This window comes from Plectropomus leopardus, chromosome 1 (assembly GCF_008729295.1).
Source record: "Plectropomus leopardus isolate mb chromosome 1, YSFRI_Pleo_2.0, whole genome shotgun sequence".
Lineage (NCBI taxonomy): Eukaryota > Metazoa > Chordata > Actinopteri > Perciformes > Serranidae > Plectropomus > Plectropomus leopardus.
Window position 1 is genome coordinate 17,839,514 of NC_056463.1, and position 27,566 is coordinate 17,867,079.

General features: G+C 37.2%; 3 protein-coding genes across 4 annotated transcripts in view; 2 read left to right on the forward strand and 1 right to left on the reverse strand.

The window, feature by feature from the left end:
• The window catches only part of pde3b (phosphodiesterase 3B), a 59,461-nt gene extending 56,483 nt beyond the window's left edge, over positions 1–2,978 (reverse strand). For both annotated transcript variants that reach the window (XM_042484438.1, XM_042484368.1), the window contains exon 1: positions 1,926–2,978. In XM_042484438.1, coding sequence (XP_042340372.1) covers positions 1,926–2,813 — 888 coding nt within the window. In that variant the 5' untranslated portion in view covers positions 2,814–2,978. The remainder of the gene's footprint in view (positions 1–1,925) is intronic.
• A 6,767-nt stretch (positions 2,979–9,745) lies between these two features.
• copb1 (COPI coat complex subunit beta 1) lies at positions 9,746–22,141 on the forward strand. The gene is made up of 22 exons (XM_042484547.1): positions 9,746–9,868; positions 13,123–13,275; positions 13,486–13,715; positions 13,961–14,130; positions 14,235–14,349; positions 14,466–14,558; positions 14,669–14,806; positions 14,963–15,082; positions 15,864–15,971; positions 16,087–16,233; positions 16,374–16,519; positions 16,847–16,943; positions 17,053–17,213; positions 17,324–17,444; positions 17,548–17,775; positions 18,966–19,145; positions 19,657–19,801; positions 19,935–20,054; positions 20,168–20,313; positions 20,552–20,641; positions 21,424–21,579; positions 21,841–22,141. Exons 2-22 carry the CDS (start codon positions 13,185–13,187, stop codon positions 21,898–21,900), a joined length of 2,862 nt encoding a protein of 953 aa, XP_042340481.1. The 5' UTR covers positions 9,746–9,868; positions 13,123–13,184; the 3' UTR covers positions 21,901–22,141.
• A 2,929-nt stretch (positions 22,142–25,070) lies between these two features.
• Positions 25,071–27,566, forward strand: part of rras2 (RAS related 2) — a 38,942-nt gene continuing 36,446 nt past the window's right edge. The window contains exon 1 of the mRNA XM_042484660.1: positions 25,071–25,503. Coding sequence (XP_042340594.1) covers positions 25,402–25,503 — 102 coding nt within the window. The 5' untranslated portion in view covers positions 25,071–25,401. The remainder of the gene's footprint in view (positions 25,504–27,566) is intronic.

The window sequence follows — 27,566 nt, forward strand, 5'->3', positions numbered from 1 at the left end:
TACCATGTGAACTGAAAAACACAACTGATTTTGAATTGTAATTGCAATATTAATTGTCTATATAATAAAGGGTCACTACTTGGCGTCTGTGTATCAATACAATAATGCACAAAATATTGCGATACTATGCTGTACCCATTTTGGCCTCCATCCCTACTAAAATTGACATTACCTTTACCTGGTATATGGACTTTTAAATGTATATATTTCCAAAACAATGTAGATACACATTATATTGATGTCAAGAAGTGTTATAGGCAAGTTGATGGCACATAATAGCATGCTGAATGTTATTTATTATTAAGTATTTAAAGGGTATAAAACTTGCAACGGTAGGAGATTTTCACAGTACAATACCTATCTTGGAAAATATTGTGGTTTCACGGTATTACAGAATTATTGTTATCATCAGTAACCCTTAATAGAATGAAAACAGAAGGGTTAGTTTTAGTTGAACAAATGTTTTATCTCTATAACTGAAACTTGAAATCATTTTTAATGGAACTCTTTATAAAAAGTTTCCCTTTTGAAAATAACTAAAATAAAGATGAGATTCTCTGTACAGTTGCATTTTTTTCATTATCATAGATAAGCAAATGTACACTGTAAACTCACAACCTGGTTTTATTTTCATTAATCTAGGAAACAAATTGCCTCGATAACGGTATGCCAATATAGCTATTAGTTTTAATTTATGTTTATTTCATACCTTATTGTTAGGTTAACTTAAATTTGAGTTGTTTTTACTTACGTTGTAAAGTTGTTGCATCTAAAAAATGAGGAGTGAATTGATTTGTTCTTTGGAAGTGATACCAACTAGCAAGTTTTTAAGTAAACCAAGTTCATCAGTTTTTTGTCTTCTGCAAGGTGGCTGAAGCTTGAATGAGTAATGAGTACAGATATTTGTCACTGATTTTTGGCATGACATGGAGTCCTGTTGACATCTTAAGTAAAGTCAAAGAGAAAGATTTAATCTGAATATTTCTTTTTAAAACTTTATTTTATGAGGCTTAAAAGTGGATTTGTTTTTATTGGTCCTGTCTTAAGATGTTCGGAAATACATTTTGTTGAAATGAAAATATCCTACGACCTAATTATTCTTTGTCGTGTTTACTTTATTTATCAAACGCAGTCACTTTCCTAAATACTACAGAGAAAACACAACTGTTCAGTTAAGATGCCACCACTTAGACATTCTGATGTTTTAATCATTTTTTTCTGTAAGGCTGCAGTTTGAATTGTTTTGTAGACTGTAAGAACAGCTATATTTGCTTATCTTTTTCAAGGCAATCAGTTTCCAAGATTTTTTATAGTAAGATCAACCTGTCAGATTTTACAGTGTACATGTTATGATAATCGCTTCCACATCACGGTATACCTTAAAACCGGTATACTGCTGCAACCTTAGCTGAAGTGCTCACAATTTAATTTTTAAGTAGATATGGACAAAGCTTTTCCTTGATGTTTACAACACATGAGGGCCTGCATAAAAAAAATAATAATGATGTCTGTTATTTTTTGCTTTTACTTGTTGCATAAATAATGTTAGTCTGATAATTTTTGGGGGGAGCAATTTAACTGCATGCTAAAATGCTAACAATTTAATTTTGCAGTACATTTGGAGAAGGCTTTTCCTTGATGTTTATAAGACACGTAGGCCTTAATAACACTGCAAAAAATAAAATAAAGTAATCACAATACAGTGGGGGGTTTTTTGTTGTTGTTTTTGCCTGAAAACTTTTGCATTCACTTATTGCATATAATGCTAAGCGGATTTATTTCTGTAGATGTGTGGTTTGATTTGTTTTGTAGGCTTTAGTGTGTCCCCCCTCTGATGCACATGTGTACTGGCTGTGGATAATCAGTGGGCCTACTTTTGAACAATAACAACAGACAGACATGGTCCTGCAGGGGGAAAGACCTACCTGTTCTCTGGATATGCAGGGCAACGAGGGTCTGCGAGGCATTTTACAGCTGCCATAATAGCTGGTCGACGTTTCTCCCAGTGAAACACAGCTGGACCTTCTCCTAGGTCTGATCACGGGGACCTTTTCCTCCGCGGTGGAAATCCCACTCGGTGCTTCCCTCGACGGGTAGTAACGGTCAAAACAGAGCCCCAACAGGGAGCCCGAGACCCCGGCGAAGCAGGCGAAGAGCGGTCTGAGCAGAGCAGGCAGACCGCTCAAACTTGTGAAAGAAACCAGCCACACAACGCTGGCAAAAACCAGTATGAGAACACTGTGTTTGAGTTTGAGAGTGGGGATCAGGGTGAGCAGACCCACACATCCCAACACGAATAACAACCTGCCCACCATTTGCATCTGGTGTTGGTCCTCTCCCCATTGCAAAAACCGCAAAACCAAAAAATCCCCGAGGTAACACGATGCTGGCAGTGACACAAGCCAACATTTGCTGCTCTCCTTCTTTTTCCTCCGCAGGTAAAACGTTAGAAAGAAGAAAGCACATCCTATGCTGAATAAAGGACTGATGGACTGGGAGAAGCCCGACAAAAAAGTCCGCAAATCCCACAGCGAGTCACTTTGCAAGCTCCTGGAAATGAGGAAAGAAACCGCGAAGATTACAAACGCGCCGACGTAGAGGGCAGACACCTTCAGCAACTTTGAATTGAGAATGTCTTCGTTGCAAAACCTGCACACGTTAAACAAAAATCCCCTCTGATGGTCCTGTTTGAGAGGGGTGACGCAGCTCTTCACATAGCCGTTCCTGAAGCCCTCTGAGCTGTTTACACTTCCAGCTCCGTCGTGGTGCCTTATTTTACTGTGCAAAATCTCTCCTTCCTCCCGTGCAGCCATGGCTCGACTGTGGCTCCTCGTATCCACGCGAAAACAGTCCCCCCTCTTCTGATATTCACGCCGTATTAACGCTCAACTACATGACAGCAAATGCACTCCATGGTCACTCAAACGTGCTCCAGCACTTGGACTAAAGAAAGAAGGTGAGATGTTGTTTTTACAGAAAAGGGGCTCTCTGTCGCCGCCTACAGGACACAACTCAAAACCTCAGGGCTTTGTAATGTGGAGCGCTGAACCAATCCTGAGCTGCACCACCAATATAATGCAATCAGCACACTCGAGGTTACAGTTAATGACTAAACTTTAAGTTCCCATTTGAAAAATGACGAAAACTGACTGTTACATCTCCGTATTTTTTTTAAATTTATTTTTACACACTTTACACACTCAGCACATTATACATATCTCTAATTTTAAATATTCACATACAGTGGGCCTACTAGTGCCAATTGTCTCTTTTTATTACTGTATTTCATTTTTACATACCTTATACACTCAGCACATTATACATGATCTAATTTCTACATATTCAAATACTAGTGCTAATCATTATATTATTATGATTGTTGTTGTTGTTGTTGTTGTCACTGTATTTTTATTTGATTTTTTATATACTTTGTGCATGTACTTATTTCTACTTTCTATAATTCTCTGTTATAATAATAATAACAATAATAATAATAATATTTATTATTATTATTATTGTTATTGTTATTATTATTAACAATACCAACAAACACTAATAATAATAACAATAATAAAATAATGTTATCATTAGTATTTTTGTTGTTATTATTATGATTATCATCACTGTATTTATATTTCATATTTTTACATACTTTGTGCTTGTACTTATTTCTACTTTCTAGAATTCTCTATTCCTGATATCAGAGCATCTATAACGAACCACAGTTTCCTCCAATCAATTTGGTATTTTGGATTCTGATTCTGATAACAAAAATTTTCCCCATAAGTCTAATTGTTCAATTATATTACTTATTTGCAGTGTTGGGAAGGTTACTTTTGAAACGTAATAGGTTACAGATTACTAGTTACCCAGTTCAAAATATAATAAGTTATGTGACCTTTTTAATTACTTCACCAAATGAATGTAACAAATGACATTTGATTACTTTCCAGTTACTAAATGTTTCCATCTGGACAATAAAGTTAAAAGTCTTAAATGCATAAGTGCATAAATACTGCACTCAGATTTGTCTCAGTGCCTTTGTTGACCTGCATTGTCTGAAAATATGCCAAAAGTAAGCATTCCTGCATGGCAAAAAACGACAACAAAATGAATGTTTTATTCTACATATAAATCTTTTCACAAAAAGACTAAATTTATATGCCACCCTTTTGCATTCACCAACACTTTGATAAGTAACTAATTTAATACAATATTTTTTTTAAGTAACTGTAATTGATTACAATTATTTATTTTGTAATTAATCTATGTAACTGTTACTATACCAGTTTGTAATTATTTACTTGATGTATCACCCATGTGTTTTTAGACCTGATTTCAACTGTACAAAATCTGAATATCACTTTATTTAATGTGGGGATAAATCAAACTAATCATTTCAAACTTCGTCACAATTTTGAATACTTCTCATGACTCAACTTCCTACCTAAGCATATGTAAGACGTAGTTTGACCAAAATCAGATTAAGCGGTTGCCTGATAACAGAAGTGCCAACTCGTTGCACTTCATTTCCATCCTCAGAATCAGTCAGCTGGCTCAGTTGAGGTCTCAAGCAAAGTAAGAGGTGAAATGTGACTAAATTCATTTCTCAAGTACTGTAGGCCTATTTGAGAGAAATATTTAAAATACTTGTACTTTACTTGAGCATTTCATTTTAAACTACTTTATGCCTCCACTCCACAACATCTCAGAGGTAAATGTTGTACTTTTTATCATCAGCGCTACATTTGCCTGACTGCTTAGTTACTTACCAAATCATAACTTTTCATACCTTCCCTTTATTTAACCGCATATAAAATGAATGGGGGAAACTGATGTTGCTGAACTGTCGTATGCTGTGAAGACCTCTGAGACATATTGTGAATTGTAATATTGGGCTTTATGGATAAAATTGAATTGAACTGAAATTATCATTGGTCCAGCTATTTGAGCATGCTTTGTGATTGGGCTGTTTTGACATGACCCAACGAATTGGTAAAAACACTTTGGTTTACCTTTGGATAAAAAAAAAATTGCTACATAGCATATTGCCTTGCCTTGATGTATTTTGGAAAAATTATAATTCCTAAAATAAATTAATAATTAAAACCCCTCTTGGATTAGCTGGAGAATGTCACAAAGCTGCAAACAGGGCTTTTTTTCCAGAGCTCATGAAAAGTTACATTTTTAGGCATCAGAGGTTCTCACATTACAGTGTGGTAACATAATGTTCTTATAGAGTATGATGCATTGATTTAGATTAAATTACCCAGCAGAAGGCTATATAAAGTTGTTCAAATTTGCACAACCTTATGCTTAGGCTAAAATACAACAATAAATGCATGCAGCAGTAATCCAACTGCATCATACACTTTTTTTGAATGATGAAAGACTGTCTTTGCTGACTTATACTTTTACTTCAGTAAGGTTTTGAAATGAGAATGTTTACTTAATGTGTGATACAGCCGAGTACTTTTACTCAAGAAAGGGATGTGAATATTTCTTCCAAGATGTGGGGAAGAGGCAACAACACATGGCTCCAAAAATAGAGATTAGAAATTAGTAAAAGTTTCCAAAAAAATTACCCCAAACCCTAAAAAAAAAATAAAAAATAAAAAAAAAACAGAAAAATTATTGCGTGTATATATATATATATATATATATATATATATATATATATATATATATATATATATATATATTACAGTTTTCCTGTAACATATCTGTAGCTAACTATATAACAGAATAGTCATAAATATAGGCTAGGTTTCTGGACGTTTCCCCTTAATTGTCCACCATTTTTTAAATACAAATTTTCAGGTCATTTTCTTGTCACCTTTTTCTAATCTGTTGCAATTTGTGGGACATTTTTGCCAAGTTGCTCATTGCCTTTTCTTTTTTTCTTTTTTTTTAAACAAAATCAAACCAATTTTCTCAGGTTTAAAGGGTTAAATAGCTTGTGGGAGGCTTCTGAACGCAGCACAGGAAAACCGACGTCGAACGAGGTTTTAAGCGGTTAACTGTAACATTAATTTTGCCATCTTTATTATTATTGATTTATTTTTGTGACAGTGTCCGCCAGTCTTTGCTGCGCCACTGCGTGCCGCTGCATCATGATGCTCTGGGATCGTTTGCTTCTCCTGCCTTGAGCTTGGTGGGACGATGGTCGATTAAACTGATCTGAGCAACATTGAAAACAACTGTAAATGCATGTAAATGTATTGGCCAGATATCTTCTTCTTCAACATCTTTAGCGAGATAAATCATTGTCAATCAGAGCCATTGTTCTTGGCTGGCACAAAAAAAAAGCCTCATTGGATTTTGGCTAAATACATAGAGTATATATGTAATATAGAGTAAAATTCTGTTAACATGACTGACAAACAAGACAAAATTTAACCATTTGAAACCTATGCAAATTGGGGAAAACATAGAGGGGAAAAGGCAATGAGCAACATGGCAAGAAATATCCCACAACTTGCAAGAAATTAAAAAAAAAAAAAGAAAAAAGTGACAAATAACTTCACCTGAAAAAAATTTTTTTCCATAGAATTATATTTGTGATTATTATGATTATATATATTTACAGTTAGATTACAAGAAAAAATACTTTCTTTTTTCTTTCATTTTTCCTTTTTTTTCCAGGTCATTTTCGGGTTTGTTTATGTCTTACTTTTTTCTTCTTTTTTTCCAGCAAGTTTCTTGTAACCTTCTTTCTAATATCTTGCTATTATTTTGGTCCATGTGTTGTTGTGTTGCTTATTGCCTCTATGCCCATGTTCTAAAAGAGATCAAATCATTTTACTCAACTTCCAAAGGCTAAGATAACAAATTTGGATCTGTGAGAGCTGCAAAGAACAAGTTCTTAACCTAAAACGAAAATCCCTCCCTCAGTTGATGTCCTGTTATTTTTATATTGTCCAGTCATATCAGCTTCAACAGGTTTGACCCTTTGAAACTTGTCTCTGCTGCCTGATACGTATTGGTTCAGGAAGAGGGCCCAAATGCAAAACAAACTGCGCACACATACAATACACATAAAGAATTACTACAATTACAAGTATTTAAACCTTTGAACCTGAGGCACACTGGTTCAATTTTTTGAAAAACATGGGGGAAAAGTTAGTAAGTACCTTGGTAAGAAATGATCAGAAACTGCAAGAATCTATTAAGTTAAAAAAAAAAAAAAAAAAACAAAAAAAAAACCCCCCCTTATTGCCCAAAAGACCGGGTCAGTGTGCCTCAGGTTCCAAGGTTTAAATACTTGTATTGAAGCACTTGTCCAGGTCATTTCCTTTAAAATTTTTATTTATTACTATTATTTAGATTAATTTTTAGTAAATTTTCTTTGCTAATTTCATGCTTGTTTATCGGTAATTCCTTCTTTTGTTGGTCATTGCCTTCGTCCCATGTTTTTGAAAAAAATTCAGTCAATTTGCTCATGTTTCAAAAGTTTAATGAACTATTATTGCAAAAAAATTGTCAACTGGTGTCCTTTTAGATACCTATTCCTTCATTTGCAGTAAACTAATCTGAATGATCTGGTACAACATGTTCCTCCTGGCCTCAGAGAAACCATGCCCGCAGAACAGGATTTTTTAATTGAGGTTAATTGAGAACAAATAATAGTTTCAATAGTACGGAGTAGATAGAAGCTCATGTGACTCTATTGTTCGTTGGCTGAATAGGTTCTATAATATAAACAAGTACTTTGCTCTTGACTTCAGCCATAAACTTTCCTTATCACAAAAACTCCCATTTGAATGTGTGCCTCTGTAAACACTTAGATGGAAGTGGGTGTTAATCAGTGTATGATTGTGGTGTTTGCAGCCATACAGTGTACAAATGTTGAGTTGGTTTGCAAAACTTTTTCAAAAAATTAACAATTTTCCTGAACACACACACACACACACACACACACACACACACACACACACACACAAACCAATAAATTATTTAATTTACTAATGATTACTGCTTGTGTAGTGACATCCTAAAGCTTCATCGTCATAGAACTCTATGGTCTTTAACAAGCTAATACACACATAAAACACAACATATGCTTTCATTTCAATGAACATGACCAGTGTAATTTGTTAGATAATACTTATTAATAGGATACATCTGTTGTTTATTTTGGTCTTGATTTGTTGATAGCAATGATATAAAAGATATCGTAACTAGACTAAATGACTTACTGAGCCTTTATATTATACATATAATTATCAAAACATTGTTTTTGTGAAGTTTTGCCATAAACTTTCAGCTTCGGAAATTACTATTCCAGTTATATTTATGCTGTTTGCTTGGGGACTGTTGACCATGGGTTGTTGCATTATTGTTATATTTGTAAGTAAAGAGTGGAGGACAAAGACTGAATGAAAGTTCACTTTAAGACTACAGTTCATTCAAGTTTCCTTACATCCTCTGTAACATGAGGCTTCCACTGGAGGGTGCTGCTGACCATTAATATCTGCTATACAATTCTGTTGAGGCTCTAAAGTATTAAATTATATCGAGAAATGTGTGGGTTTAAAACAAAACAAACCAAAATATATTATATTTTAAATAATTTGTTTGTGTATGTGATACAGGGGCCAGTCTAAAGAAGTCTGTGTCAGAGAGGCCTGATAAACCAATAAACGTTAAAGGACTTTGTTAGGAGGGGCTCTGTTATTGACATGAATTACTAGAGAATTACTCTCCATTTTTGACAAAAATTTCAACAATACTTTAATCAGAAATTAATTTATTCCGAGAGCACTAGCACCTGCTAAATATAAATGGACTCTTTTTAGACCAGACTCTTGATGGTGACACATGGATTTACTTGCTCACAAATATGTGCTGCCCAACAAAATCAAAGAGTTGCTTTTTAAAATTATTCTACTTTCCAGTAAATTCTGTTATTTGTAGATTTTAGATTTTATTACTCCCTGATATGAATGACAAATACACCTCCTAACAATATGGTAGAAACATTAGAGCACTTATTTTAACAGTGTGTGCATGTGACTGTCCTCTGGACTGATTTTCAGTTGGATATCCTGGCAAGTTTATTTCATTCAAGAACCCAAAATGTTAGTAATATCCAAAAATTCAAATTTCTCCAATAGTTAACAGTATATAATTAATGTTTAGCTGAATTTTACATTCATAAAATAGAATTTAAAATTTGCCCTCATATACCTCTTCTACACATATCTTAAAATGATATCAATCTTAAAAATGTTTAATAAAAAATAACCAAAACTAATAATTTATTATTAGTTTTGGTTATTATTTTGATTTGATTTAATTTAATTTGATTTGATTTGATTTGATGTGATTTGATTTTATACAGTTTGTGCCTATTTGTCTCATCTTTTACATTTGTTACAAATGTTTATACTGCCCATTGAATCTACTGTTTTTCAAACTGATATTAAAAGGTCAAAACTCTGCCCAGATGTTCTTTCTTGTCCATTTCATCTTTTGGAGTCATACGGTAATGTGGATGATTTTACCTCATAAATTAGACTAAGGTTCTCACATTCTCAGGTAGCATAATGAAGCTACGCGTAAACATTTACGTTTTACAACACAATGCAAATTTAAAGTGCTGAATTTAACAGCAATTACTATAGTAAAAGTTTCTCATGTCTGTTTTTCAATGGCAAACTATCCTGTTTTTTCTCTTTCGCGTTTGACCCTCTCGGCGCACCGTAGCAGTGATGTGGCTCTGAAAGTAATCTTCCACGTCACTAGGAAGTGGCGGAGGGCTACAGAGACAGCTCGCTAAAGGGAGCCTCTGAGAGTTTTTACAGATGTAATTATTCAAAAACTGGATTTCGAAGGCCATTTCGGAGGATAATAGTCGTGCATTTTGGTAGGTAACGTGACATAGTTTTAACCAAGATGAGTGATGTTTCATTTCCTGATCGGTGTTAACTGTTAGCTGGCTAACGTTACTGTCCTCCATTTCACTGCTAGCATGGACCGAGGCTACACTGGCGCTAGCTAACGTTCGCCAATCGGCAATAATAATACATCCTAACTTTATCTAACCAATCGAGTAGTCGACTAACTCACTGATATTTGCGTTTGATTGAGATTTTGCTATACAGCTGTTGCGTTTATGCAAGTAACGCCATTAAGTCTGTAGCAGTAGCTGCTGTGTTGTACGAGGTTAACGCTGCGTGTCACACTGTCTTAACTCGAGCTATAATAACCTAACTGTCAGTGTTTTTATTTAGTCATCACACATGTTTCAGTAAGTGCAAACATACGATCCGTATGGAAAAAAAATCAGAAGTCTGTGTATGAAGTAGTGAGTGAAAAGGCTCAGACAGAAGCAGAAGCTTAGACATGCCTGTCCTTCCTTCATATCAGTTTAATCTACCTTTTTATATCGGCGTTGATCCATATTTTATTCCCCCAAACAGAAACGTATCTCCCTTTAATGTATTTATTTTTGCTTCTAGTACAGAGGAATTACAAAAAAATCATATTCGCTCTCCTGTACTAAAATAGCTCCTTGTACACATCCTGGGAGTGACTTTGTGTTTGCTCTGAACATTATTTGCATTATGTTGTAACATGCCAAATCATTAAATTTCATGGTTTTGGATTTTAAAAACAGTTCATTAGTGTGGTCATAGTAACCAGCCTTATTAATAATACACATGGCTCATTTGTAAGACTATTGAATTTGTTGTTGTTTTAAAGGTTGACCTCCATTATTACGCACAATCAGAGATAAAGGGAAGTGTAATGGAGCAAGAGCCTTAGAGTTTAATATTTCCCTAGATTTATGCAGCCACTGACCTTAAAAATGTTCTGTTTAATGTCGGTAATATGTTGTTTCAATCACAATTCCCAAAAACTTCGTCTCAAAAACTCTTTCAGTTTCATCATCAAAGAAATTTAATGTAATACACTCATCGATTTATTTAAAATTTTCATAAAAACGTGAAATTAGTTTTATTAATATTGAGAGACAGTTTGTTGACGTCAAACCACATTTTGAGTATATCCAACTCCCCTTTGATAGCGTACAAATGTTCTTTTACATGTTTACCAAAGCAAAATAAATCTGTGTCATCTGCAAGAATGTCAAATTTTAACAAAAATCAGTAACATTGCAATTTAAGATACTTCTGCGGTCACAATGACAGCTCTTGTCTGTGTTATTGTGATCACAACAGTATTTCTGATATTATCAAATCTATTTTTAGGCCTATATCACATAGACTTTTCTGTATTGTGTGTGTTTACAGGTACCTGTGGCATACAGGTGATCTATTAATCTGCTAGTGTTTTCAATAAATTCCTGTTATGCTGTTGACTGCTACCCAAATAAGGTAGATACATACAAATAAATGTAGCGCAGAGCTTGTATTCACAAGTGTTTACACTGCAAAGTCATTTTTAAAATGGTTTAGTTAGTGGCATTAAAACAGTATGTTCTGCCCATACTATGCATAAGTCGCAACAAGCTTATATGTTTTTAGGCTCCCAAATGCTCATTTTTGTTTAAAACAATAGTCAGGTGCCCATATATTGAAACAGGGTTTTCTTGGTGTAATCATTCCTCTTGTTCATACTGGTCTTTAGGGGCCCCTTCCTAATGCACTTCCTGTGTGATGGGGGACAACGTTCATGGTCCTTGTTCAGTGCAAAAATACTTTCCAAAATGTTTCTGAAGTTAATGTGAGGTTTCAGCAGCCTGAGTTAGGAAAAATCTTGTATTTTCTAGAGTTACAGGTTACATTTACTTCATCACAGATTGACATGGAAACACTGTCTGAGGAAACACACAGAGGAAATACTGTTTTGCAGAGACTATCACTTTGGAAGATGGCCATTTAATTTAATAAACTCAGGCAGGCGAAGTCTCTTATGAATTTACAAAAATACATGTTCTTACAGATCATAAACTTTGGAATTTGTCACCTATTGCAAAGTACTATTAAATGGCCATTATGAATAGGAGAAATTATTACAGCTTGTTTTGATGTTTATGGGCACCCAACTGTTGTCTCAAGACAGACTTAAACAAAATCTTAAAGTATGAGTTAATTATAAAATAAAATTATTTTAAACAATTCATTTTATTTGCATATTCTGCTGTTCAATGCAAAAATGTTTTATAACACAAGTATTGTTGAGTTGTAGTCATTAACATGTTTTCTGAAGGGCTACATTTAGTCTTTTTTTCTTTTCTGTACTATCTATACATGTTTATGATGCTGTGAGCATAAACCAGAGTTTCTTACATTGTAACATTTGGTTACTTAATGTAACCTTCGGGTACCATGTGTTTTATGCAAGGCTTCTCATGGGGCCTGAGATAACCCGTTGGGCTTTACAGCTTTTCTTCAGTGAGGTCACCTGTTGCTGATGTTTTTCAGGGATGTAAATAGTTACATCTCAAACAAATACCTCTTTGCTTTAAATAATCATTTTGTAGGCGACAAGTGTATCATGGCTCACAACATTTTCTAGCTGCTGTCCATAACTTTCATTGATGTACTGGCCAAGGTTATTTAGGAGCTAAAGTGTATCCCAGCATGCTTTGAGTAAGAGGCAGATAATCACTTAGGACAGGTCGCACGTCTATGGCAGAGCGAACACCAACATAATACATTCACAACTACTAAGAGTTTCCAAGTCATCTGTTATGTGTTTCGATGAAGGGACTATGGAAAGACCTCTGTTTTGTGTGTCCACAGTGTTACATAAACAATATGAGTATGTGTTATAAACACGCAGTTGACTTCCAGGATATGAAAATTGTTTGTGGCAGTTTTTTAGTTAATGTGAGCCCTTGTGACTGATACCTGCGTGACTGTTATGGGTTGAAAAAGCTCAATATAAAACCTGTCCGATTTAAGAAAGGCTTGCTATGCCTCCTTCAGCTGCAGCCCAAAATGTCAAACATCCCACACTGCTTTATTGTCTGTTATGCACATAATGCTGTACAGTGCATTTACCTAATTTGTTTTTAATGTAAATGTAGATTTTGTTCATGCCATGGGTGCTTTCATAGTTATAGCCCACATGTATGGCATTTCTATTTATATGTAGGTGTAAATGTTTTCTCCACCATGTACTAAATCAGTTGTTCTTATGTCTTTGTAGGTGTTATCCAGTGAGCGACATTCATCGGGATTCTTCTAAACGGATACAAACCCAGCAGCAACATGACGGCTGCAGAGAACGTTTGTTACACTCTCATCAATGTTTCATCTGACTCAGAGCCCCCTTCTGAAGTCAGCCTTAAAACTGACTTAGGTAAATATTCTGAATGTTAATTTGCAAAGCTGATAATATGTGCTGCTCAGAGTTTTGGAACAAAAAATTTGTACAAGAATCAAAAGCAGAAACTCTTTTTTTCTAAAACAATGCTTTGGTTAATTTGGATAAATCACATGCGTTTTTTGTCTTCAGTAGAAGACACATCATTCTTTCAGACAAAAAAATGTCTTTTTTTTTTTTCAACAGAAAAGGGGGAGATCAAGGCAAAGACCGAGGCCCTGAAGAAGGTCATCATCATGATCCTGAATGGTGAGAAGTTGCCAGGACTGCTGATGACCATAATCCGCTTCGTGCTGCCACTTCAAGACCACACCATCAAAAAACTGCTGCTGGTTTTCTGGGAGATTGTTCCCAAAACAACCCCAGATGGCAAGCTGCTTCAGGAGATGATCCTGGTCTGTGACGCCTACAGAAAGGTAAGATTCAACAACTGAGGAAAGACGTTTATAACGGTAACAGTGTGAAAACAAAGTGAAGAATTAGACACAGATGTACACATCCAAATGGATAGAAGTCTGTTTATACCTGTATTAATATGCGTCTTGGGTGATCCTATCACAAGTGGACAGTTTTGTATGGCTATTGAAATTGTACTTTGACAATAATGTTTTTTTTCTTGATATTTTTAAAAAATCATGTGAAATCTTGTTTGCAATTTCAGGACCTGCAGCACCCCAACGAGTTCATCCGTGGCTCCACTCTTCGTTTCCTGTGCAAGCTGAAGGAGTCTGAATTGCTTGAGCCTCTCATGCCAGCGATCCGGGCCTGCCTGGAGCATCGCCACAGTTATGTGCGCCGCAATGCTGTCCTGGCCATTTACACCATCTATAGGTACAAAATGTCAAATATTCTACGCTTTTCCTTATAAATGCTGCATATTTTGTACTCCAGTCATAAGTGCACAACAAATAGCTGATAGTATTTCTTTGTTTTAGGAACTTTGAACATCTCATCCCAGACGCTCCAGAGTTGATCCACGATTTTCTTGTCAATGAGAAAGATGCCAGCTGTAAGAGAAACGCATTCATGATGCTGATACATGCCGATCAGGTCTGTAGCATATTGTCTTTTTCTTACTGTTTTTATTGTCGTGTGCCACCAGATCCACAGTATCCGTCTCTAAGGTCTGACTCACATCATGTCATTCATATATTCACATCTGACAGGACCGAGCTCTGGATTATCTCAGCACATGTATCGACCAAGTTCACACTTTTGGCGACATTCTCCAGCTGGTCATTGTGGAGCTGATTTACAAAGTGAGTCAAAGCCTTTTTTACTCTAATTCAAGCTGCATAGCACAACAGCATACTACAAGAAGAGCTGCTTTAATGTCTGAACTCTTGCTGTTTTTGTTTCTGCCTGTTAGGTTTGCCACGCTAACCCATCTGAGCGCGCCCGTTTCATCCGTTGCATCTACAACCTGCTGCAGTCCTCCAGTCCGGCTGTTAAGTATGAGGCTGCTGGAACTCTTGTCACCCTCTCCAGTGCTCCCACAGCCATTAAGGTACATCACCAATGTTTTGTCAGTGATGTACCTCAAGACATTTACTAAAATAGTTCATATAGATCACTATATAGCACTAAGTACACTTGTGATACAGCAGTGATTTCTTTGGTCCTATAATATCTCGTTTGCACTCTGTGCTTTGTTGGACTTAAGGCTGCTGCCCAGTGCTACATTGATTTGATCATCAAGGAGAGCGACAACAATGTGAAGCTGATTGTTCTCGATCGTCTGATTGAACTGAAGGAGCACCCCACTCACGAGCGTGTGCTCCAGGTACGTTGAATTATGACTGTGGTTAGTTTTTGCTGCAATTAACAGATAAACTGTGTCTTATTAACCATAAAAGCCATTGCTCACTATTTCAAAAAGGTAAAATATCATGAAAAAAAATGTAAGCCCTAATGAAAATAAATTAAAAAAACCTACCCTTTGAATTTGTCAGTAGTAGTATTTATAACATTAGTCTTTTGGTTTGTAATATTTACTTTTAGACCATTACACGAATTTCAAACTTTTATTTTACATATGGTGTACATATGATGTACATATTTCCATACTTTTTTAAAAAAATATATATATTTAAGTATAATGCACATTTTTGGATTTTTACATAATTAAAATAATACACACAATTTTATATTTTAAAATACTTAACATACTAGTTTAATACATTGTACCACCATACAAATATTTTTATATTTCTCAATAATTTAAATACTAGTGTGAAACATTGTGGCATAATGCACATACTTTTGCATACTTCTTATTTTCATATATATATTTTTCCTTACTATATATCATGATGAATGTCACATTCTACAGATTCCTCCTAAGGGATCAAAAAGTATTTCTGATTCTGGTTGCAAAATGTATAAGAAATTATACACAATTAAAATTTAATTTTATTTGATGAAGTTGAAAGCAGATCAAAAATCAGTGAAACATCAAATGTGTAATGATGAGATAGCACCAGTTTGCTGCACCTACAGTACTTCATCTTTGTTTAGACATAATTTGGGTGTCACTAATGTTTTTGGCCTTTTTTTAAATCCAGGACCTTGTAATGGACATTCTGCGTGTCCTCAGCACTCCTGACCTGGAAGTCAGAAAGAAAACCTTGCAGCTGGCTCTGGACCTTGTTTCATCTCGCAATGTTGAAGAGGTCAGCGTCGTGCGCACGACTTCAGTGTTATTTGTTGTTTTTTATCGCCCGGCATGGGACATAAAAACAACAAGGGATTATATTGCAAACATAGTGACATCTATTTGTTTTGCAGTTGGTGATTGTTTTGAAGAAAGAGGTGATCAAGACAAACAACGTAACAGAACATGAAGACACTGATAAGTACAGGCAGCTGTTGGTGCGCACTCTCCACTCTTGCAGTGTGCGCTTCCCTGACATGGCGGCCAATGTCATACCTGTGGTGAGTTTCCCAATATTTAAGTATAACAAGAAATTGTTGTAGAAATTATATATCATGGCTTTTCGAGAGAAACTCAATGATTGTTTCTATATCTGATAATAATGTAATAAGACTTTTCTTTGTTTTGGTATGATTTACAGCTGATGGAATTCCTTAGTGACACTAATGAGGCAGCTGCTGCTGACGTGCTGGAGTTCGTACGGGAGGCAATTCAGAGGTTTGACAACTTGAGACCGCTTATCATCGAGAAGATGCTGGAAGTCTTTCACGCCATCAAAACTGTCAAGTAAGGTTTTAAAAGCACATTTCAGGGATTATTATGCGTTTTCTTGGTTGTTGTCTCTCCCCAAATGACCATAAAAAATATAAAAACAAACAAACGGATAACTCTTATGTTCTAGCAGCTGGTTATCTTTCTTGAGTAAGGACATTGGTCTGATTTTGGTCAATCTGGTCTAATGGTTATGTCTAGATTTTCCTCTACAGTCCCATTTATCAGCTGTTTCATAAACCTGACTTGAGTTTTATTATTAGGGCTGTGTAGTGTGTCAATTCAAGAGTATGGAACACTGTCAGTGCTCATGACCTTTTTTTTTTTTTTACCATATTTCAGGATCTACAGGGGAGCGTTGTGGATCTTGGGAGAATATTGCAGCACCAAGGAAGACATCCAGAGTGTGATGACAGAAGTACGCAGGTCTTTGGGAGAGGTACGTTTGTCCATTATTTTCTGAATTAAATGTAACACAAGCTTACCTGACAGTCCCAACTTAGTTGGAATCGTCACGTGGATCTGACATCTGTCTCTTGCTTGGACAGATCCCAATTGTAGAAAACGAGATAAAGAAAGAGACCGGAGAGTTGAAACCAGAAGATGAAGTGAGTGCAGCTCCAGCACAGAAGCTGGTGACAGAGATGGGCACCTACGTGACACAGAGTGCCCTCAGCTCCTCCAGGCCTTCGAAGAAAGAAGAGGATAGGTAAAAAAAAAATGCACATTGGGGTGGAGATATAGTTATTTTACCATAATATTTCATAGATTGCATGGAGTATTGTCATTCACTCATTAACACTGGCTTTGTTGTTCCAGACCTCCACTCAGAGGCTTCCTGATGGACGGAGACTTCTATGTGGCAGCGTCCCTGGCCACCACACTGACCAAAGTGGCCTTGCGCTATGTTGCGATTGTTCAGGACAAAAAGAAACAAAATGTAAGTTGCCCTCTCTTCCCTTCACTTCACTGACTCTGTGAAAAAAAATCATGAAACCAGCTGTCTGTTGGTCTAATCCCTGCTGTGTCGCTGTTGCCCTCAGTCCTTTGTGGCAGAGGCCATGCTGATCATGGTCACTGTGCTGCACCTGGGCAAGTCCTCTCTGCCCAAGAAGCCAATTACAGACGATGATGTGGACCGCATCTCGCTGTGCCTGAAGGTCCTGTCAGAGTGCTCACCACTTATGAATGACATTTTCAACAAGGAGTGTCGCAGATCCCTGTCACATATGCTGACTGTCAGGCTGGAGGAAGAGAAGCTGTCACAGAAGGTAATGATAGTTGTCTCAGAGGACTCAACTCAATATTTAACCTCCTGACAGCTAAAGCATCAGCACAGGTAGAGGAAGTGAACACGTGTTTTGTGTTAAGTGCACATATTTGGACTCAGTTCTCGTTTGTCTAAGGCAGTACCATCATATTTAATTATTTGATAATTTAGTAGGTATTTGGTTTTCAACTTAGGGATTTGGATATTCTTTTTTTTTCTTTTTTTTTGCACAGTACAAATTTCCTTTCAGTGTTTGTGAGAGAAAAAAAAAATTATTCTAAAATGTTAGATTTGTTGGAGTTAGTATGCCCTGCCTTGGTCTCACAGGGCTTTGTCAGGTTATCATATGTAGTTTGTAGGTCTATAATTATTTGTCCATGATATAAAAATTGTCACAAGCTGTGTAATGGCACAAAAAGTGCATAAAAATGTAATTAAGCACAACACCTCTGGACTTTGGAATGCCTTTAATCAGTCCCTTCAGGATTTTGCAATCTTAACATTACAGGCGATATCTGTGATGGGCAATCCCTGTGAAGTCTGCACCAACTTTTTCAAATCACTGCAACTTTTATCCATTTCATTATACACCTGTGCACAACATATTGATCCGCTCAGCCTCTTTCTCTGTCTGTTTGTCATGATACTGCTGCTCCATATGTCTCACACACAGTGAGAGGAATGAGAATTTTACGCAGTGGTTATTAACGGGTTTATTGACTGCTGTCAGGCAGTCAGAGGCACACCGGGCTCTCCCTCACCTGACGCTTAAGCTTCAGGGTGCACAAAGTCTCTCTGTCACCTGCAGTGCCCCACACACGCCAACCAAAGCTTTGAATATTCGCTGTGGAACAATTCTGAAACTCAGAAGCCCAGAAAATGGCATTCGGGACAGCCCTAATTGCAACAGCATATTTATGTATGTTGAACATGTAATAATAACTGTTTAGAATGTGAATAAGTTTTTTTGACCAGAATTTATGGCCCCACTATGCAACATTAATAAATTAGAGCCCTGGATCCTTTTAACAGGAACATTGTCAGTGCAGTTTTTGTGGTAATTTTAAACAAAATGTTGATGTTATTTTAATTTGGTGCTGTAATCCATTTGTTTTTACACCTTTGATTACTACTGTATGCTGTGTGGATTCTGTTGTGAGCCATAACATTTGTATCTTATTCTGACCACAGAAAGAGTCTGAAAAACGTAACGTAACAGTGCAGGCAGACGACCCGATCTCCTTCATGCAGCTGACAGCCAAGAACGAGATGACCTCTAAGGAGGACCAGTTCCAGCTCAGTTTGCTGGCTGCTATGGGCAACACTCAGAGGAAGGAGGCTGCTGATCCCCTCGCTTCAAAACTCAACAAGGTACACCACAAGCTCTGCAGAAATCTTATCACATGAGAGAGCTGGAAATTGCTTTGAGAAAAACATTGCTGTCGGGGATTTATTTTGGGCTGTATCATCTCTGCTGGGAGATTAGATTGTTTCATTTGTTTTTTAAATCCTGCCCATTTATAGTTGTAATTATAATGCATAAATGTCTGAAGATGTTATTGTGGCATTTGCCTCAGAGGGAGATGCTGTTTCAGATTTAGGGAAAGAACAGTTGTTTCTGTTTGTGTTTGGATTTGACAAACAGTCGTAGTTGTAGCAGCGTTTTTTTTTTTTTTTTTTAAATGTGATTTTATTCATTTTGGTTCAAAGTGGTTTTTAGGCAAAGGGCACACAGCTACGAGTCTTTGTTTTCTCTTCCATCTCTTTGCACTCTTAGAAAGTAAATGGCAAAAAAACTTTAAATCCCTTACTTTGAGGAAATATTTGTTTTTTTAGTTAGTATAATTGATAATCAAATGTAACTATTTTTTGTCTATTTTAGGTGACCCAGCTGACAGGCTTCTCAGACCCAGTGTATGCCGAGGCTTATGTTCACGTCAACCAGTATGACATCGTGTTGGACGTGCTGGTGGTCAACCAAACCAGTGATACTCTCCAAAATTGCACCCTTGAGCTGGCCACTTTAGGTTAGTCTGGTTCTTTTTCACCTCAGTGGAAAAATGTACAGGTTCTCTTCTCTGTTAACACTAATCCAGGCCAATCACATTTTGTTGCTACATTGCATTATGCATGGATTCATCTAATGTATCCGTCCCACAGGTGATCTGAAGCTGGTTGAGAAGCCTTCACCTCTGACTCTGGCTCCTCATGATTTCGCAAACATCAAGGCCAACGTGAAGGTGGCCTCTACTGAGAATGGCATTATATTTGGCAACATTGGTAAGACAATCATTTTGAGTCTGCATACCATTATAATTCAACTTTTATTTTGTTTCGTTTCATGTAGCCAGAGAATGTTTTCTTATTTTTTTGGGGATGTTTGATCTTTCCAGTGTATGATGTGTCGGGAGCTGCCAGCGACAGAAACTGCGTCGTCCTCAGTGACATCCACATTGACATCATGGACTACATTCAGCCAGCTTCCTGCACCGATGCAGAATTCAGACAGATGTGGGCAGAGTTTGAGTGGGAAAACAAGGTAAGCTTTGCATTTCTACTTTGTGTCCAGTTTCCCACACACAAACCAGCTTCCCAAAAATTCTAGTGTTTGACATCATGACATGTTTATAAGGTTTGTTATATCATTTTTTGTACTTCCCTGTTTTAAAGGAACACAGTTTTTTTATATTCAACAGATCACAAACAAGATTCAGATGATTCATATTGAAAAATGTGAACATTAAAGATGGTGCCTAAGAAATCTTTCTTTATTGTAGGTGACAGTGAACACCAACATCACTGATCTGAACGAGTACCTTCAGCATATCCTCAAATCCACCAACATGAAGTGTCTGACTCCTGAAAAGGTTGGTATGAGGCTAATAAAGCAAAGCAAAAAAGTAAATGAAGTTTTAAAGCTGTCGTGACTCAAAGATAAATGAAATAGAGAGTCCCGGGGATGACATTTTTCTACAGCCGAAACCCTGGTTCCCCTGTCAAAAAGCCTATGGGATTTTTCCCTTGGATTTTTGACAATGGCAGAAAATAAGCTCTGTGTCAAAAGAACATTTGTGACACTCACATGTTTTGTTCAGCAAGATCATCCTCACAAATGACCACTTAAAGGATTTTTGAGGCCTAAATGACACTGTCGGAAGTAAAAAGCTAATTTTAGGCTATAAGGGCTCAGGGTGATGACGTTCTGAAGTCTCATTTAGCCACTTGTTAGCGACTGCCTTTTTTAAGACACATAAAAGCATTGAAGTCAAGAGTGTGGTATTTACTGACATATTTTATCTCGTAAAACAAGACCTGAAAGTCTTGCAAGCTTGTGTTAACCACAGACCCTATTTCAGGCTTCTAACCAAAAACACATTCTAAAAAAAAAACATTGACTATAAGACGAGGGAACCGGAGGTGCTGAAATGCTAATTCATTTCCGGGCTTTAGGACTCATTACTGGAGCTCTCTGTAGGTGCTACTTTTGGTGCACGTTGAAAAGAATCATAAGTGGCCTTTGTTGTGGTTCGATTATAACTGTCAGTGATGCATCAACCAAAAAAAGCCCATTTTATTAGATGAAGTGTGTCAGTCTAGCGCTGTTATTGCACTATGTGCTCAACTCTTTTCTTTTTGTCTCACAAACCAGGCACTGTCAGGCTTTTGCGGCTTCATGGCTGCCAACCTTTATGCTCGTTCTATCTTTGGCGAAGATGCCTTGGCTAATGTCAGCATCGAGAAGCCCATCCACCTGGGGCCTGAAGCACCTGTCAATGGACACATACGCATTAGAGCCAAAAGTCAGGTGAGTCACAGCTGCAGTACCGTGAGCCCTCGTGCATCTGAGAAGTAAAGGCTTGGTTGAATTTATTTATTCTCAACTTGAGCAATGTGGCAAATTAATCTTTTGAATGGATAAAATTTAATCTTATACCTTAACCACAAGAATTGGACTTGATGGAAAGGAATATGTGAAATCACCTGTTATGTGCGATATTGCACTAAAAGCTTAAAGCGTAATGCTTAAAAATCTGTCACAATAAATCCTCCCTCCTCAATTTCACAGGGGATGGCCTTGAGTCTCGGTGACAAGATCAACCTCTCTCAAAAGAAGTCAAATGTCTGAGACAACTCTGCTCCAGCTGATCCCTCTGACTTTGTAAAAGTCACCTGCTGTCCTCATTTATCATTCATCTCACTGTCTGTCCATCATAGCAAATTAAGAACTCTATATGGTCAGTTGCTTCTGCGCTTTTCTCTTTCTTTTTTTATTTTTTATTTTACATCACCTCTGTCTAAATACTACATTTCAGTAATGTTCTTTCCCTGTCCTGTTTAATTTTCAATAAACCTATGTATTGAGAGAACTTTGCTCCATGATTTATTCATTTCTTCTTGTCCTGTAGTTTAATTTTGGACACCTTTCACTTAGTGCTTATATTTCATTCATTATAGTTCATGATATTACTATTATTTTTCAAAATAAAGACAATGTACATTTGTGAACCCAATGATTTTTTCATGTTCTCACATTTATAATTTTCTATACTTTATTCCTATAGTTTTTAATCAATCCATGTATAGCGTGACATAAAGTTTTGCTGAAGCAAAATTTTAAAAAAAATAATTTTGGGGGGGGTCAGGCTTGGCATGTTTTTTTCTGAAGTAATTTTGACTTTTTGGAGGTGTTTTTTGAAAGAGTTCTTATAGATTTTTTGCATTTCTTACTTTTAATACGAAAAGTACATCTTCCTGATTATTTTACTTAAGTACCAATTCCAGTGCAGGACTTTTACATGTAAAACAGTACAGAGCAATTTCACAGGGTGGTATTAGTCTTTTACTTAAGTAAAGGATCTGAATACTTCTTCCACCACTGACAGTGACAAAAGGCTGAAAATTAAAAAAAAAAAAAGTGCAATGAAACTGTCGGCTAAAAGGAAAATTAAATCTGAAAAAAAGAACGACATAAAGAAAAAACAGATGATTCTCATTGAAAAACACTTGTGAATGTAAAAAATAAAAACTTACTGTCACTGTTCTAGATCTGTTTAATTCTGCCTACCTCCTATACATAAAAAATGAGAGTTTGAAGGGTGACGTTTAGATGTAAATGCCTCCTTTGCGATGTGAGTGCTTTCTCCTGGAGTATTGTACTGTGCATGTTGCATAATGGTAGATGTTTAAAAAGTGATTTCAAAGTGAATTGCCACTCAAAGGTGGTTGTGTCCCAAAGTGAAGACACTCCTGTCTGGAGCTCCTGCTGTGTCCAGCTTCACAGCTCCAGGCTCTAATTAGAATTCCTCAGATGCCTCGTGTGATATCTTGCACAGTGTGAAACTGATAGGAATTTGTTCTGTCAGCACCCCCAAATTGACAATGACATAATGAACCCTCCAGATCCATGGCATGGACATGATGTCTTTAAACCTAGGATAATATACTGCAATGATTTCAAAGGTGCTCTCAAAGCCATCTGCAAGTTTTACCGTTACTGTGGTAATGAGATGGAGATGGATTGGTGTTGGCAGAGAGTTACATATTCCACTTGCCCTCCAGTTTATAATTTATGAGAGAAGGGACGTTTCTGGAAATATGCCAGATTAAAGGGTCACAACCTTGGTCATACATTTACAATATCTGTAAAATCTGTCTCTCTGGGGGGTTAGATAAAGGCTGAAAGGTGGCTTCGAGGTCAGAGCTTCAGCTGTGAAAATAAACAGTCGGCTATCTGGAAGCACTTTCACAGCCAGGCTACTGTGAACATTGTATGGCCGCTTTAGATTTAGGGAAGATATTACACATTATTATTACAATCACATGGCTAAACTCCACAACTTTAGACCTGGGCTTTTGCACCATGTGTTTGATTTTTTTTTTTAATGGACTATTGTGCAGGCAGAAAACAAAGGATAACTGTCTTTAATTCCTGATTTGTACGGCATATGTGAGTGAATTCATAGTGGCTTTATTGTATTTTGTCAAACTTCTGATATCTTTTTGTCAATATAAGTAGAGCTCCTCAGCAGGTAAGTGCACATTTCTGATGTTATCTTCAACCTACCAGTGAACCAAGTCTTTTTACCTTTAATAATCACATTCAATCATTACACATTTGAAACCTGGTTTGACATCACTTTTCAGTGCTTGCTTTCTTTTGAAAACACGTGAAAAAAGGCAATGAGCAACTGAGCAACTTGGCAAAAACTGTTCTGCAAATTGCAAGAAATAAGTACATTAGGGAAATATTTTTTTTTTAAAATCTAGGGAAAATGCTGAAGAAACTATATTTATAATTATCATAATCATTTATTTAAATTGATTTTGCAGAAATGTTAATTTTAAGCACTTTTTCCAGGTCATTTTTCTTGTTTGTTTGTTGTGTTTTTTTTTTTAATGTTCTTTTTCTTTTCTTTTTTCTAATTTTAAGGTGATTTTCATCTACCTCCCTTTCATTTTGGCTTAAGTTGCTCATTGTCTTTTACCTATGTTTCGTCACTGCAATTTGCCAAGGTCTCAAAGTTTTAAACCCATTTCTGCACAGAACCGCATATACATGTATACTTACCTTGATGCTCGAATAAGAAAAAGATGATTTTATGTACATATCTGTCTTGAATTTGGTTAAAATTTAGCTTAAAAAGTTCTTAAATAGGGTGTCTACATACCTGTAGACACCCTGTTTAGACACTTGAAGTTTTACTGTTGTGTTTTATAAGCACTTATCCTGCATTTTATTACAGGAACTGCTGTAGCGATCCATTTTCATAATTTTCTAAGCTGCTAACAAGCCTGACCTCAGCACTTATGTGAGACTGAAGCTCTAGCAACATTACTTTTACTGTAGGTGTGAATTAACTATTGCCCTAAACCATTTTATTTACCCAAGCGCCCTTAAGAGTTTGTAAAACACTCATGTATGTGCAGTTTGACATCCAGCCTCTCTCTGTTGACACCAGGTGGCGCCACAGGTGTCACAGCAGACAGTGTGCTGGTTAACTGCACAGTGTAATCCTGGAGTAAGATTTGTCTTAACATGGCATATAATAATTGACATGTTGACATAATACAAGTCAAGCTTGGACACTCTGAAGTAAAGTCTGTCATTTCAGATAAACTGGCTTCAGTCTGCACTTCAGGGGCCAGATTTGATTGAAAGTTAGGTATCACTGGTGTATGATATTAGGATGGGGCTGCGGAGTGGGTTAAGGCTCTCTCTCTGTGTATGTGACTGCCTCAACACCCCACCTACAGTAGACACACACACACACACACACACACACACACAGAGCCTGTAGAAGGGCCCCTAGCGCCAGACATTAGTACTGGCCTGGCTGATTACTCCTACTCTCGGCTCCACAGCTCAAACATCGCAGTGTTGTCGAGGCTCAAACACGGTCAGGCGTATGGACAGGCGCCCGTAGCTCCGTTAGACCCCCCTCTCTATCTCTCCGTGCACTACACGGACTACACCGACGAGTCATTTCTGGCACGTATCTGGGCTCTCCTCCACGCTACGGTGCCTCACACTGCAGGGCCTCTTCACTTTACAGGAAAAAAGTGGGTGTTTGCTGCTCACTGGTGTTCCGGCAGCGGCGGCGGCGGCGAGCGCAGCGAAGTGTCCTCGATGGCAGGCTGGAAGGACGGCTCGGTGCAGGAGAAGTATCGGCTGGTGGTGGTCGGAGGAGGCGGTGTCGGGAAATCAGCCCTGACTATCCAGTTTATTCAGGTCAGTAGCTGTGCACCCTTCCCTTGAATTTAGCCCGTGCTTTGATTTGCTCCTCCGAAAACACGGCTGAAGAAGGGGGGAGGCCAGACACGGGAACCCCGTAAGCGGATACCGGGCTCTGTTTTCTTCACTACTTTACCGAGGCCTACAACTATTTACCGAGGGTTGTTAGAAGATGTTAATGGTGAAGAAAGCCTTATTTTCTGTATTAAACGAGGAAGGACGGCTGTCACTTTAAACGACGATATCCGAGAGATCCTACTTCCACTTTGCAGTTTATAGCCGCTAGTCAAAAGAGAAAGGAAAGTGGGTCTGCGGAGCTCCAGAGTTGTCCTATTTTATTAACTTGCTGCAAAGTAAGGTAGCGGATTTAGAGTCAATGCTAAGATTTAGTCTGCAATGGCCTACCTAGCAAGCCTGAAACTTAAAGTTGGAAAAGAGTGCAGAGAAAAGTTGCAAAAAAACTCACATTAGTGAGTCAACGATGTCATTGTAGAGGAAAAATTATTAAATTTGTCCTTTAAAGCCACAAAATGTTCCAAATCTCATTATATATGTGTGAACTAGACAGAAAATCCGTCAGGGTTGAGTGTCTGCAGCATCAGCAGCACAAAATGCCCATTGAAAGATGATTAACTTTTGTGTTCACATGTAGACTTTCACTATGCAAACTGCTGGTCATTCAGAGCACTTCCAGTAACTGCAGGCAAACAACTAAATCATGTAAATATTCCTAAAGTTAAAAACTGAACTGGCACCCCCTGGAAAGACAATACCTTCTCTATTTTTATGGCATCCTACTTGAAAACTCATCTGTATCACTGTAGCCTATAAAAGCCATGTAAATAGTTTACCTCCATTTATCCCTGGTTGCATTCCAGCACACTGCAGACTTAACCTGCCTTGCTTTGACCTTCTAGGCTTAAAGTCATTTAGGTAAGGGGGTCTTTTTCCGGAAAGCCCCCCATACACACACACACACACACATGCACACACGCTGCATGAAAGAGATGACAAACTTTGCCCTTTGCCTTGTGTGTTTCCCCCCTCGTGTCAGTGTGTTACTGACCAGACTGCAGGCAGCTGCATGTCTCCACATTGTCAGACAATAGTGGGCTGGCACACGTTTCAGAGTGGGGCTGAAAAGCTTATGTGTGTGCGTGTGTGTGTGTGTGTGTGTTGGGGGGAGTTGTGTCTAATGAGGGTTCAAAAAGCTCATTAACTGCATACCAAGTAAAAAAGGGATCAGATTGCTGTGGCACAGATTTTTGCCATAGCCTACTGACCCTGCTGACCTGATGTAGGGGAGCATTCAAACTTAATATGAAACACACACGATAAAGACATTTCACTTTATTTAATGTGCTACAAACACTGTAATGACATTAATATTGCAATAGGGAAGTTTGTCATTTGTAGTGTTGACCATTGGTTCCCAACTGGTCTAGCCACAAGGTGCAGATTTTGTCCTCAGTCATTAGTTCAAGATAACCACATTAGACAAATTACCATTTATTGATTTTTTTCGACAAAATTTATAAAACACACAGGCTTGAAACTCAGTGAAATAAAACATATTGCAAGAAAAAAGTGCAATTACTTAAGCTTGCACTGCAACCAAAAAAGTGCATATTATCGCTTCAAGATCAGTGACATAAAAATGCTGCAAAGGCACAGCTTGTCAATAGGCCAAATACTAAGAACAGAGCAATAAAATATTAGCTGAACAGCAGGGAACAGCACTTCAAAATAATAGCCCTGTGGCAGAAATTCAAAATAAAGTGTGTTTTACAAACTTTACATGTTAGTGAGTTACTTGCAGTCTATTCAGAATGGACCCGCCACCCACTTTTGGACATCTCACCAGTTGGGAAACACTGGTGTGAACCACATGCTGTTACTTTTGAGATAAAAATATTTCAACCCCATTAAACTAGCAAAGATTGTTTTATCATTGCTTGAAGTTGTATTTATGTGCTGACATAGATTTTGTCTCCTGCCAGACTAATGGACAGCCAAACCAATGATCTACTAATCCAAAATCCTATTCTTTAATGAACTAA